Source organism: Narcine bancroftii, chromosome 7, assembly GCF_036971445.1.
Source record: "Narcine bancroftii isolate sNarBan1 chromosome 7, sNarBan1.hap1, whole genome shotgun sequence".
Taxonomy (NCBI): Eukaryota; Metazoa; Chordata; class Chondrichthyes; order Torpediniformes; family Narcinidae; genus Narcine; species Narcine bancroftii.
Genome location: NC_091475.1, coordinates 102142836 through 102157039, shown reverse-complemented (window position 1 = coordinate 102157039; position 14204 = coordinate 102142836). Strand labels below are relative to the sequence as shown.

General features: G+C 33.9%; 1 protein-coding gene across 9 annotated transcripts in view; it reads right to left on the bottom strand.

Moving 5' to 3' along the window:
- LOC138739142 (protocadherin-17-like) overlaps positions 1 to 14204 on the bottom strand; it is a 166639-nt gene that overhangs the window by 129426 nt on the left and 23009 nt on the right. For 8 of the 9 annotated variants that reach the window (XR_011342037.1, XR_011342038.1, XR_011342039.1 and 5 more), the window contains exons 2-3: positions 3483 to 3541; positions 3192 to 3364 (exon numbers count right to left, since the gene is read on the bottom strand). Coding sequence is in view for 6 of the 9 variants with exons in the window: in XM_069890648.1 (XP_069746749.1) it covers positions 3192 to 3364; positions 3483 to 3541 (232 nt within the window). In the remaining 3 variants the exon portion in view is untranslated. Of the gene's footprint in view, positions 1 to 879; positions 1167 to 3191; positions 3365 to 3482; positions 3542 to 14204 lie in introns of those variants that run through there. The other variant, XM_069890651.1, reaches the window with a different exon arrangement.

The window sequence follows — 14204 nt, the reverse complement described above, 5'->3', positions numbered from 1 at the left end:
TGCTCACATGATATGACTGCATATGGAAACAAATGTTAAGTTAAAAAAAGGGACACAGATAATGGCAAACACAACTATGATCTGACAGAATAAAAAGGTGCAAAATATTTGTAAATTCTATTCAGAGTTGTTTGCCTTACAAACATGTGTGATGTGATTGGTTTCATTCCATCAGTTATGAGCATCAGTTTTAGACATAAATATATTTGTGGTCGAAATAAAGTCAAACTTGAAGTAAACTGCATTCAATTAAAAAAAAAACAGAAGGTCATTCTTAACTCTATGAAGTAAAAGCACTGCATGTCTTTTTTGTTCTCATACTCAAATGTTATGAAACCATATGATCTTGCACTGAATGTAAATTATGCTGGAACAGACTAAAACCCCAGTGATGCTTGACAATGCCAGAGTAGAGCTAGCACGATGATTTTAAAAGGTTTTCCACTGAAATTTTTTTGCAATCAACAGAAATAGTTTTGGGTGACTGTATGGCAAGTTGCAAACTGTCCATCACCTCTAATGTATTGTACTATTTTACAAATCAGATAAAGAAATCAAGCAAAATTTCAAGATTATAGCTATCAAAAACAAATTCAAATTACATTCCTTTTGAAATTCTAGTCATCTCAGTTGAAGAAAAAAAAACTTTTTTATTATTTTATAATGGTGTTTCCCTTTAGAATGCATTTTCATTGACTTTGAAATGTGCTTTCTCTCTCTCTACAAGAAGTTCAATTAGATTCTACTTGATTGAAAGCAAGCTTACTTCTAACCTGTACTGATCAAGTAGAATCTAATTGAACTTCTTGTAGAGAAAGAGAGAGAGAGAGAGAGAGAGAGAGAGAGAGAGCACATCAATCTGTTTTTCTTTGACTGTTTATTCAGTTTCTTTGTTTTCCACTTTGCTAAGCAGTTTTCACTGAACACTGTTGCTATCTCGGTGAACAAGAGTGAGCTTTCAAAAAATTTTACAACTTTGAAGAGTTTGAAAAATGGTTCAGATGGCATGCAGCTCTGCATAAATGAAACATCTCAAAATTCCAGAAAATATGGAAAAGTCGTTCTGAAAAGAATGATAGCTCTTGTGCATCCTGATGGTTCTTTCAATGCGTGCATTCTCACACTCTATCTTGAGGACTCATGCAAGCACAATTCAGGATTTGTTTCTGGCAGAATATTGAAAAGTTTTACCAAATCTCTAAAGATAACAACCAGAATAGCTTACAAATCAACTATGCTGCACTATTTTGATACTGAGTATCATCATGTGCCATTTCAACTTCTATATTGCATATCACATTCATTGATGTTAATTAGATATGTAAATTTGCAAATATCCTACATTTGTGATTTATTTTTATAGCAGTGCCAATGAGCACAACAGTTTTCATCTAATTATGCAGCATATTTGTTATGCTCCAATACAACAATTTATTCTATTGGATATTCTCTTCACTTTTTCATATAGCTATCACCTCTATGTTTTTTTTTAACCGTATTGGATGGGTGAGCTGGATGTAGAGAAATCCTCAGAGTGTTCTTTACAGACCATTTAATGGAAGGCACAGGCTTTGTTTCCAAATGCATGTTGAATTTTCCTAGTCCCATAGCCCTCTGTATATATTTTTTTTTAAATATAGCTGCAAAAAACATTATTTCTTGACTACTTCCAAACTGAAAGGGATACCAAGTCAATATCTAAGCATGGTTCAGATGAATAAAATGTCATCCATGCTGAATCACAACATCCAAGCAATTTAATTCCAGCAATACAACTTGGGTTAACAAAATAAAATGTTTAAACAGTGTGCATTTAACATGCAAGTGTTGGTTTATAATCTGGGTCCAAATTGAATGAGAAAACAACTAAAGCCAGAAGCTCAAACCTTCTGACAAACTGAACTTCAAGATTTATCTAAATGTTTCTGGCCATCTGGTGATGTTGTTTGGTTATTCAGATTTGTGTGAGTATCAAAATGTTGGCCTGAACTCTGACAGATCAAGCCAACTCTGATGTTCTGCAGGAGTTGTAGTTAGGTGATTGAGTAACTATTGGATATTCTCTTCACTTTTTCATATAGCTATCACCTCTATGTTTTTTTTTAACCGTATTGGATGGGTGAGCTGGATGTAGAGAAATCCTCAGAGTGTTCTTTACAGACCATTTAATGGAAGGCACAGGCTTTGTTTCCAAATGCATGTTGAATTTTCCTAGTCCCATAGCCCTCTGTATATATTTTTTTTTAAAATATAGCTGCAAAAAACATTATTTCTTGACTACTTCCAAACTGAAAGGGATACCAAGTCAATATCTAAGCATGGTTCAGATGAATAAAATGTCATCCATGCTGTGGTGGGCAACCATGCTGCTGTGGAACAGAGTAACAAGTAACTAAAGAGAACTTAGGTTCAAGCCTTTAATGACTTGGATAAAACTGCATTATGGAGATAGATCTGAGAAAGTTCCTGAATTAGGTGCATGTTTGTAGCACGTTCAAGGACACTGCAAGATCTTTGTGCAATTACCAGGCATATTTGAAAATCACCTGAACAATCTGATATTGGAACTACTTCAAACACTCTTGACACATAAAAATTTATCTCACAAAATTGGACAACCCACCTCCCTTCAGGACCAAAAAAAAGGGATGCCCAATGAAGTAATTTCTAGTTTACCTTTCAGTTATGATGTTAAATGTGAAATAAACTGCTTTTATTTAAAGCTGATTTAACATATGAGAGTTAAAGAGAGATATTACAAATCTAATTGCCACTGGTCTGCAATATGGAACACACTCAAGTTATTCAGCACAGTGCATTCATCAGGATTTCTGAGTGAATGCTACATTAACTAACCTTTGTGTCTGAATATCCGAAAATGCTCCGTCATACAAACTTCACAATGAAGGTGTGCATTTTCAAAATTGACTTTCCAGCTCCCAATGGAACAAAAATGACTGATTGCTGAGACAGTAAATAATTTAAAACATCCATTCAGCATTATGGTTTTCAGTGAACCCTCTCTACATTACCTACTGTAAAATAATCTATCTCTACCATGTTTTATTGGGAAACAAAACATCATATTTCCACTTCAAAGATATTCAGTATATCTTATAGCTTTTCACTTTTGAATTATTACAGCATTAACTAACCTTGTTTTTTTTTAAACTTTATTTAAATTAACTAACCTTGTTCAGGGACTGGGGGTTTGGCTGTCGTAGATTTTATCTTTAGAGCATCTTTGGCAGACATGTCACAGCAGGAGCCTTTATTAGTGTCTTGGTCGCTGTCAGCTTGGTCACTGTCTCCATGTCCACTGTCCCTCAAACTCACTCTCTCTGGATCTTTAAATGTGGAATTACTGGAAGAAAAGACAACACTATTCTTCAACATTTCAATTTTGAATAATTTACTCTGATTGAGCAATATAGACAGGAATGCGAATAGAGTGTGTAAGACAGATATTTCATAGAACTTACCTTTGAACAAACTGCTGCCTGCTGCCCATGTAATTGGGCTCTGCGGGAAAATTGTCTGTCTGTGAAGAACAGATGAAAAAATTTAAGTGTATTAGTACATATTAAAATATCCTAGAGTGAAGCAAAATCTCCTACAGGCAAATGATTAATAATTTTAAAAAATCAATTTTATCTCTTGATTTATAAACAGGTACAATACCCCTTATCTGAATACCCGAAATATAAAACCTTTTTCTACCATGGTCCCGTAAGGTAATATGTAATAGTGTTCAGAAATCCTGATTGGAGAACAGGATGTAGTGGATGTCAGTAGTGCATTCATTATTGAGTGTAAATTTTTCAATATATGTATATTCAGTTAATTTGTGCATATGTAACTATTTGTATTGTATGTAACTATTGTATTCATATGTAACTATTTATATTGTAATGGGAATGCATGTATCATTGTATTGTATTGTATGTAACTATTGTATTCATATGTAACTATTTGTATTGTAATGGGAATGCATGTATCTTTATTGTATTGTATGGAACTATGGTATTCACATGTAACTATTTGTATTGTAATGGGAAGGCATGTATCTTTATTGTAATGTATGGAACTATTGTATTCATATGTAACTATTTGTATTGTAATGGGAATGCATGTATCTTTATTGTAATGTATGGAACTATTGTATTCATATGTAACTATTTGTATTGTAATGGGAATGCATGTATCTTTAAGTGAATGAATGAATGCATTTTGTTAAAGGTGTTCCAAAATCTGAAAAAAATCCAAAATCCAAAGCACTCTAGTCCTATGCATTTTAGAAGGGGCACTTGATATAAACTATAAGTTCACTAAATTGGACATCCTCAATGAACAGATTACTATGGGGCAAGAATTTTTCTGGATTAAACCAACTTTATCCTTCTGAATTTGAATTAGAGCCAGCATAAAGTTAGCTTAATCATTACCAAGCATTCCGTGATGGAATTCTCAGTTAATCACTTTTAACTTTAAGATAATTGACAATAATGTCTTGTAAAACAGAAAATTATTACTTTTCACTTTAGATGATCTTTCTTGTTCCATTAATTCAGATCTAATTATACATTTTACGAATATGGAATGACAGTTTTCATCTTCAGAACAGAGAGGGGTTGATGCATGCAAAATTCTTGTCTTCAGAATGGTGTAGGGAAAAAAACAATTAATTAATTTCTTTAATGTAATATACAAATATCTTGGATCATATAATGTACCATTTTAATAGTTTTAAACATTAACAGTTTCACATCATTCTTCCTCAGGATACTTTTATGTTGAAGAAGTGCTTTATAAAGAGCCTATCATTTATATATTTGAAATTATTGATTTATCTATCAGATATTCCCCATGACATTATGATGTTAACCATATAATACTTTGACAATTGTTGCTGTGTTTTGTTTCATAATTAGATAATCTTTTATCTAAGGAGGAAAAACCCAACACCCAACCCCAACCAACCAATTTTCCCCTGCAACTGCTGCAACCGTGTCTGCCTGTCCCGCATCGGACTTGTCAGCCACAAACGAGCCTGCAGCTGACGTGGACTTTTTACCCCCTCCATAAATCTTCGTCCGCGAAGCCAAGCCAAAGAAGAGATAATCTTTTAAATAGATACGTTGCTGCATATTTGTAGACATGTGGTGTGGTATAGATTGAACTTGCAGGTAATTAACAATCATCAAACATAAATTGAAGAAAGAAGATAAAAATTAAATATTTAAGCAGCATATTAAATCAGCATTTCAATTCTGGTCATTGTATGTAGTTAGTTCAACTGATTATTAGCTATAAGTTATGTACAGTTCAGTTCCTCTTATTTCTACCAAAATGGTGTTAATTTCAGTATAGTATTCGATACAAGGTGATTATCCTTGCAAATGCAGACAATGCTGCCTGGATTAACATTCCAGTACAGAGGGAACACTTAAATTAAGATGCCAATGCAAGATGCTTCTGTTCAGTGCTGACACAGAGAGCTTTATGGGCATCGGAACGATCACTTGTCATTTGAAGTTCACACAAGCATTAACTGACCTTGCCTCAAGTTCATTACAGATTAAGGCAATTTTATGGCACTAATTAGCTACTCATGTCACACAAAGTATTTTCAACTGTAAGCAAGATAGAAGTGGCAGTTTTCTAACTGGCTTGAGTTATTCAGATGTCCTCTTTCAAAAATGAAAGTTTACTAACATGCTGAGAAAATGCATGTGCACTGAAACACCATGCATAAAATTATATTTCCAACTGTCTGAACTTTTTGTAAGAAAGTGAAAACTTTTCTATTTAGTCTGTACCAAGTTGGACATCACAGTACAATTAAAATTTCATGACTTAGGTACTTTTTGCTTCTGCCGATTAGAAAAATTCCTTCACCTAATTATTCATTTGTTCTATGGACACAGTCACACACCTGTTTGGATAACTCCAATCTACAGGGCTCAAACAAATAAATTTGTCTGATGAAAATATCATGAAATATGGTACCAAGACATGCAAATTTGAGGTATAGAGGAACATTGGAGTATACCACAGGAATCTATTTCTTGTGTTCCTTTACTTTTATCAACAACCAAGTATGTCCCCCTAAAATGCATTAAAACACTCATTTGGATTTCTTCCATAAATTATGTTACAAAATATTTCAGAATTCCTGCTTGTGCCTTATAAGCACAGGTGTGGAAAATGCTATGAAAGAGCTCACCACTTCAGTGAAAGATATGGGTGAAGCAATAAATGATTTATCCGACAAAATGGATGGCAGTGAGAGAGATCTTGGTAAACATGATGAACAGATTGAAGAACTGAAAAAACAAGCTGAGCAATGGGAAATAGATAAGCAACTTCTTCTAGATAAAATTGATCACATGGAAAACTTCAGTCGGAGAAAAAAATGTGAGAATAGTTGGTGTGAGAGAAGGTGTAGAAGGCAGAGATGCTGTGAAATTTTGAGAGACTTGGATTCCTCAAGTCCTTCATACCAATGAACTCGGCAATCGTGTCCACACTGAATATGCTCACCAAATGCTTGGACAGAGGAGAATGGGTGAAACTTGCCCTTGACCCATTCTGGAAGGCTACTAAGCTTCAAAGACAGAGAGACAATCTTGAGAGAGGCATTTGAACATTCATAAAATACCTGCTCTCCAATAAAGTGGGACAATATAGAGATTAGGTTTCTTTCAGGACTTCAGTAATGGGGTAATCCAAAAGAGCAGAGAAGAGAACCTTTAGATATGGGATGTTGTACCCAGCAACTTTGAGAGTGGAAATCTCAGAAGGAAATAGAAGATTCTTTAAAATGAAAGATGAGGTGGAAGACATCATTCGACAATTATGAAGAAAATGAGGAGAAAGGAGAGCATACACAAGAAAAGTTGACTGTGGAAAAACTAATGTAAATAAGATATTTTATGGACCTAATAAAGTTTTATTTTTTTGTGAAGGTCGTATTAATTATATTAAGAAATGTCAAAGTTTCATCCTATCGATGGCACTCGGGGAGTTCGGAGAGTGGAAAGAATGTATTGAAGGTAACAGTATGGTTTAAACTCTGGCTTAAGGGGGATAATGGGACCAGCAGGAGAGAAATTTAAAGATGGTGTTTTAGGGTGGGATTCTTTTTTTTTCTCATCCCTGGAAGTTTCAGCGGGCTTTTTCTTGTGGGTTTCAGGGACTCACTGTCTACGTTACCGTTGGAGCGGAGGTTGCACAATTTTTTAATGAGAGTGAATAGATCATCAAACTGTTTACATATTTATTCACAATCATGGATAGTGATGAATATTTACACTCCAAATTATGACGACAAGGCCTTTATGATGGATATGTTTTTAAAAACAGCAGAGGGATGGCAAACTATACTGATCGGAGGGGACTTTCATTTCTGTTTAGACCCAATATTTGAAAGATTTAAATTTGATGGATGTCTGGAGGCAATTCAATCCCATGGAAAGGAACTACTCGTTTTATTCTAAAATGCATGATTCACATACAAGAATAGACTTGTTTTTGCTATCGCCAAGTTGGAAGGATAGAGTAGAAAAAATGGAATACCTACCCAGATTACACTTGGATCATTTACCACTAATCTTAAAAATACAAATTCCAGAGAAACAAGAAAGTACGTATAGATGGTGATTGAATATGCTGTTATTAAAAAGGGAGGATTTTAAACAATTTATAAAACAGTTTATCCTAAATTTGTTTCACAAAAAAATATTCAAACTGACAATAGCTTTTTGATATAGGATTCTTTAAAGGCATACCTATTAGGACAAATCATTTCATTCACAAAAAGGATTAAGAGAGTTTAATGCCAAAGTGAATAAAATGGAGAAAGAAATAGGAGAATTAGAAAAATAATACCAAAGAACGGGGGAAACAAGACAAATTTAGAACAATGGAAAATTAGAAAATTCAATATAACATTTTTACAACATAGAGAGCAGAAAAGACAATATTAAACACAAAACAGAAATATTACAAATTATGAGAAAGGTCACATAAAATATTGGCATGGCAGTTGAAGGCTGAAGAATCAGCAAGAGCTATAAATACCATACAGAAGGAAAACAATACAGTCACATATAACCAGAAATAAATAAATGAAACATTCAAGCAATATTATAAAAAATATATAAATTTGATTCGCAGGGAGATGAGACTGAAATAGAGGAATTTATAGATTGTGTGAAACTTCCGAAACTGAATGATAATGATAGACAATAATTGGATTTAAATTTCACTAGGGAGGAAATTGAGAAAACTTTAGGACCTCTTCAATTTAATAAAGTGGCGGGTGAAGATGGATTTCCACTCGAGTTTTACAAAGAATTTAAGGGTTTATTAATACCATTATTCATTGACATAATAGAGTGAGCAGTAGAAACACAGACGTTATCGGGCTCTTGTTACCAAAAAAGAATAGAGATCCACTTAAAACTTCTTCCTATTGACCAATATCTCTATTAAACACAGATTATAAAATAATATCAAAAGCACTGGTGAACAGATTAGAACAGTATTTACCCAAGTTAATACATACAGATCAAGTGGGATTTGTTAAAGGCAGATAAGCATCAAATAATCTGGTGAGATTGTTTAACATAATACATTTAGCCCAATCAAGACAGGATCCTAATATAGTAGTATCATTAGACACAGAAAAAAAACATTTGTTAGACTTAAATGGCCATTTTTGTTTAAAACACTGGAAAAGTTGGGTATTGGATGAGGATTTATTAACTGGATTATATCATAAGCCACAAGCAAAATAATAACCAGCAGCCATGTTCCTGTTAAGACAATCAAATCAAGTAGACAAGGTTGCCCTCTCTACCTGGCTCTATTTTTATGGCGATAGGACCACTAGCAGAAATAATTAGAAGTGATCCTAAAATTAAAGGCTTCAAGGTCAGTCAAGGTCAACACAAAATAAGTTTGTTTGCCAATTTTTATGGAGTCCAGAGGACCCCAAAATCCAGCACCAATAGATATGCACCACGACAAAGGGTTACTTAAGCAAAAGTTGCTTTTAATTATCTTTGCACATGAAAACAGAATCAAATTACTATCACCTTACTTAACCACCCCCCCCACTCTAATTTTAAGCGCACATGTAGATAATGTAAATACAAGTGTAGAAAAGTTATCTGGTTCACAGTCCAATCTCACTGGTTGCAAGCAATTTTTGTACTGTGCACAGAAGTTAGCATTAATAAAGTTCACCAGGCTTTGGTGCTTAACAGGCAAATGGACCTAGGAGGGTTCTTGTTGGTTTTCAGAGAGAGATTGATTTTGTTCCAGGGCATCTGCACCTGATTCCTTTTTAATCACCCTTTCTGATGAAACTTGCCCCTTCTGGTTCTCCAGATGATCCTCTTTCTTTCAGGTCACCACAGAGTTCCTTTCAGACAGCCAGCCTTCTCTTTTGACCAGCCAGTCTTCTAAAGTTTGCCAGCTTGTCCCTCTGGAATCGAAGCCTCTGACTCTCTCCTCTCTCTCTCACTCCCTCCCTCTCTGAGACCAAAGCTTTTCTGCTTCTGCCTACAGAGATCACATGCTCTTCCAGACAAGGTGTTGCTGTATGTTGCTACTTTGTTGCTTTTTGCAAAATAGCATTCTGCAGAAGTCCTGCAAAAATTCTGTTTTCTAAAATGTTTGTGTGCAACCTGCTCTAACAATCAACCCAAACCATCTCTAAATACCCTGTCACAAAATGATTTATTAATGCACATATCTGAACCTGGGAGATTGCTGGAAAAATTGCAGGAAACTTTAATCATGATTATGAATGATATAAAGCAAGCAGTAAACTTAAATGGAAAAGTGAAGGGATCAAATATCTGTGAATTATGCTCAATAACAATTTGAATAATTTGTACAAGTTTAACTACTCTGCACTGCTGGCAAAAATAGAACAAGTCCGACAAAACTGGAAGAACCTGCCCCTAACATTAATAGGCAAAGTTAATTGTATCAAAATGAATGCCAAAAATTCAATATTTGTTCCAGTTGATACCAATATATTTACCAAATTTTTTAAAGACTATAAATAATTTAGTAAGACAATTCCTACGGAATAATAAAGTACCAAGTATAGCATTAGAAAAATTGACAGGGGATCATAAACTACCTTGCACAGTTAAGATTTTTGGCATCTTTCTTCGATACAAACCCACCAAAATGGGTGCATATGGGATTATAAGAAATGGTTGAAATAGTGATTAAAGATTTTATTTATAAATGGAATTTAAAATTAATTAGGGAAAAGACCAAACGCTATATTGATTCATATGGTAAAAATTTGGCAGGATATTAATGAAAATATAGGAAGGAAAACTAGAATTTCGCTAAGATCGCCATTATGTCATACCTTAATGCTACTTATGATAATGGAAAAAAGGATTCTAAATATATGGCTACTAAAGGGGATCAGCCATCTCGTGGACTGCTACAGAGATAGTGTCTTAATGTCATTTGAACAAATGAAGCAAACATATGGAATTCCAAATGGTACTTTTCTTTGCTATCTGCAATTAAGGGCTTTTCTAAGAGCAATTTAGGAAAATTACATTACTCCTCCAGGAGTAAGTGAATTGGAATATACATTATGGATGGGTAATAACCCCAAATTTATTACCTGAATATATTATACCCTACAAATGGAAGGGAAAAAAGCCTGGATTACATAGATCGAGAAAGATGGGAAGCAGATTTGGCAAGAAATATAGCAGAACAATCTTGGTCTGAATGGTGTAAAGATGGGATAACCTCAATTATTAATGCACGGTATGGCTGGGTGCAATATAACGTTTTGCATCAATTATTTTTGATCCCACAAAGACTACACAAATCAAAACCAGAAATGTCAGATAGATGTTTTCAATGTGAAATAGAGGAAGGAACATTTCTCCATTCTGTATGGTCATGTATGAAAGTTTTTTCTTTCTGGCAAAAAATATCAGAAGTCTTAACAAGAATTACCAGAGTTAACTTCCCTGGAAACCCAGAACTATATTTACTGGGAAATTTTATGGATGTTAGCAATAACCTCACAGAGTTTCAAATATCTTTTATTAAGTTTGCATTGGCAGTAGCAAAGAAATGTGTAGCAGTTACATGGAAGTCAGATACACAGAATGCTTTGTCACAATAGATATAAAAAATGAACAGTTGTATATGTATGAAAAAGATCACATATGAGAAACAAATATGATATATTCCTCAAGATCTGCAACCATACCTGAGTTATGATGCTGCTGTTAATTCATGGTCTTCCCTTGATTTTATATATTTTTAAAATAGAATATAGATTGTAAGCTCCAACGGTGGACAGAAAGAGTTAATATTTGTTTATATTTGTGTTAAAGGGAAGGGAGTAGTTGGGGGGGGGGGTGCTAGAATGTTTATTGTTTGAAAATTTGGCTTGATTTGATTTAAGTTTGGTTAAGCTAATATGTTTAAATGACATTTGTTATTATATTAACATACAGATATTTATGAAACATTCATATTTTTAAAGAAAAACTTGTACTTTATGTGTAAGCTGTAAGCAGACTATTTTATTTTATTTATGTAAAAGATATATATTTGATATATGTTTGAAAACCAAAAATAAAATATTTTTAAAAAAGATTAAATGAGTTTCACACAATGAAGTCTAAAGCACAACATATTGCTGAGCAGAAACCGTTTTCAAAAATGATACAGTTGGTGGAGGAAAATCATTTTCTTTGCCTTTATCCTTTTGGAACATGGAGTATGTAAAATTATGATATTGTGGACAATTTTGTTGTTGCAATTTTTTGATCATGATAGACAAGGCTTTTTACTCATGTCAGTTTATTCAGACATCTCGGGACCATTATGAGGAGCATGAGATTCTGGAGGTCTGGAGGTGAGTGCCTTTAAAAAAAGAATGGAGGGGGACTTGAAACACAGATTTCTCAGGACCATTATGAGGTTGTATTTGCAGAAGGATGCAACTCATGTAGGTCGTAAGTTGAGGAATACCTGTACACAGTTTTGCTGAGGGGCCATTTTTGAGGAGGCAGTGCTGTGGGGCAGTACACTTGGAAATAATACAGTACTGAATGTGGCCTCATACGTGGTTATAGACAATTTGTCTGATTTCCCCATGTTATAGGGGAATGAGTGTGGCCATTTTGAAGAGTCAGTTCTTGGAGAAGCATCCTTTGAGGGATACTGTGTTGACTATAGCCTTGTGGGGTGATAGACAGTGTCTGATTTCTCCAGGTTATAGGGGAATGAGAATACCACTCTGTGACCAAAAAGTGGAGGTCACTGATCGGCTACTGAATTTGGTAGAAATTTGGAGGAGATTGAGCCCGACTGAGAAGAACTTTTCATTTTATTCAGCAAGACATGAGTCTTTTTCTAGAATTGATTTATCTTTAGCATCAGCACAATTACAAGGGAGAATTACTCATGCTGAATATAAAAACAGGATTTAGTCTGATCACACTTTGTTTCTGATTTCCTGTGTTAGTTTAGAACCTGTTCAATCTACTTACCGTTGCAGATTTAATACAATGTTGCTAAAACAACCTGAATTTATTACCTTTATTAGGGATCAAATTACATCTTTTATACAGATAAATGAAAATTTAGTACAAAGTAAATTTACATTATGGGATGCTTTAAAAGTGTACTTAAGGGGACAAATAATGAATTATTCAACTAAAGTTAAGAAACAATATTTGGCAGAAAGTCATAAGTTGGAGGGGGAAATTAATGTTTTAGAAAAAGAGTTGCAAATTAATTTGACAGAAGATAAAAGGCTCAATTATCCAATCTGAAATTATGTTATAATAATTTACAAACATATAAATATGAGAAGTTAATACAAAGGTCTAAACAGTGTTATTACGATTTAGGAGAATGAGCTCATAAAGTATTGGCTTGGCAGTTTAAAACTGAGCAAGTTTCTAGGACAATAAATGCGGTAAGGAAAGATTTGGTGGTTATTTTTAAACCCCAAGAGATTAATGATGAATTTTGTTCCTTTTATCAAGAATTATATACCTCTGGGGTGAATCAGGATACTAATCGAGTAGAATCTTTCTTGGCTAATTTCAATTTACCATCTTTGAATGAGAATAATGATCAGGATTTAGATGGTCCTTTTACTGATTTGGAAATTAAGGAAGTATTATAAACTATGTCAAATGGAAAATCGCCTAGAGAAGATGGTTTTACTTGAGAGTTTTATAAAGATTTTTATGATTTCTTGTTTCCAGTATTTACAAAAGTTTTGAGACAAGCTTCTGAAACATCTGCACTCCCAGAGTCTTTTTGCAGAACTTTAATTACTGTTATTCCAAAAAAAGATAGAGATCCTTTGATAGTATACCAATATTAAATGTGGATTATAAAATTGTAGCTAAAGTGTGAGCTCATAGGCTTGCAAAATATTTACCACAATTGACACATGTAGATGTACATGCAGTTCTGGTCTCCAAATGAGAGGAAGGATATAAATAAGATAGAGAGGGTGCAAAGAAGGTTTACAAAAATGTTGCCTGGATTGCAGTATCTTGAATACAGAGAAAGATTGAGTAGACTGGGACTTTATTCATTGAGCTTTAAAGGTTGAGAGGAGCTTTGATAGAGGTATTTAAAATTATGAAGGGAATAGATAGAGTAGATCTGAATAGGCTCTTTCCCCTGAGGGTAGGAGAGATTGGTACAAGGGGTCATAAGGTAAGGGTTAGGGGGCAAAACGTTAGAAGTAATATAAGAGGATGCTTCTTCTGTGAAAACAGAGTAGCTAAGTTAATCAATGTGAGATATAGTTTAGTAAATTATAATTTTCTACATCAGCTGTATTTAACTCCAGAGAATATGGTTTTAGTTCATCAGATTTGTGTTTTCATTGTGGAGAACAGACAGATATGTGTTTACATTCAGTTTGGACTTGTGATAAGTTAAACTTTTTTGGAAGAAAATTATGGAGTTTTTGGAACATTTATTTAAAATTGAATTAACACATGATCCATTACTTTTTTTTTTATTCGGATACATGACAAATTTAATAGTGGGTCTGAAATTGGATAAATTTCAAATAGCATTTATTCATCTGGTTCTGGCAGTAGCTAGAAAATGTATTGCAGTTACATGGAAAAATGATATAGAGTTGAACATTCAGTGATGGCACA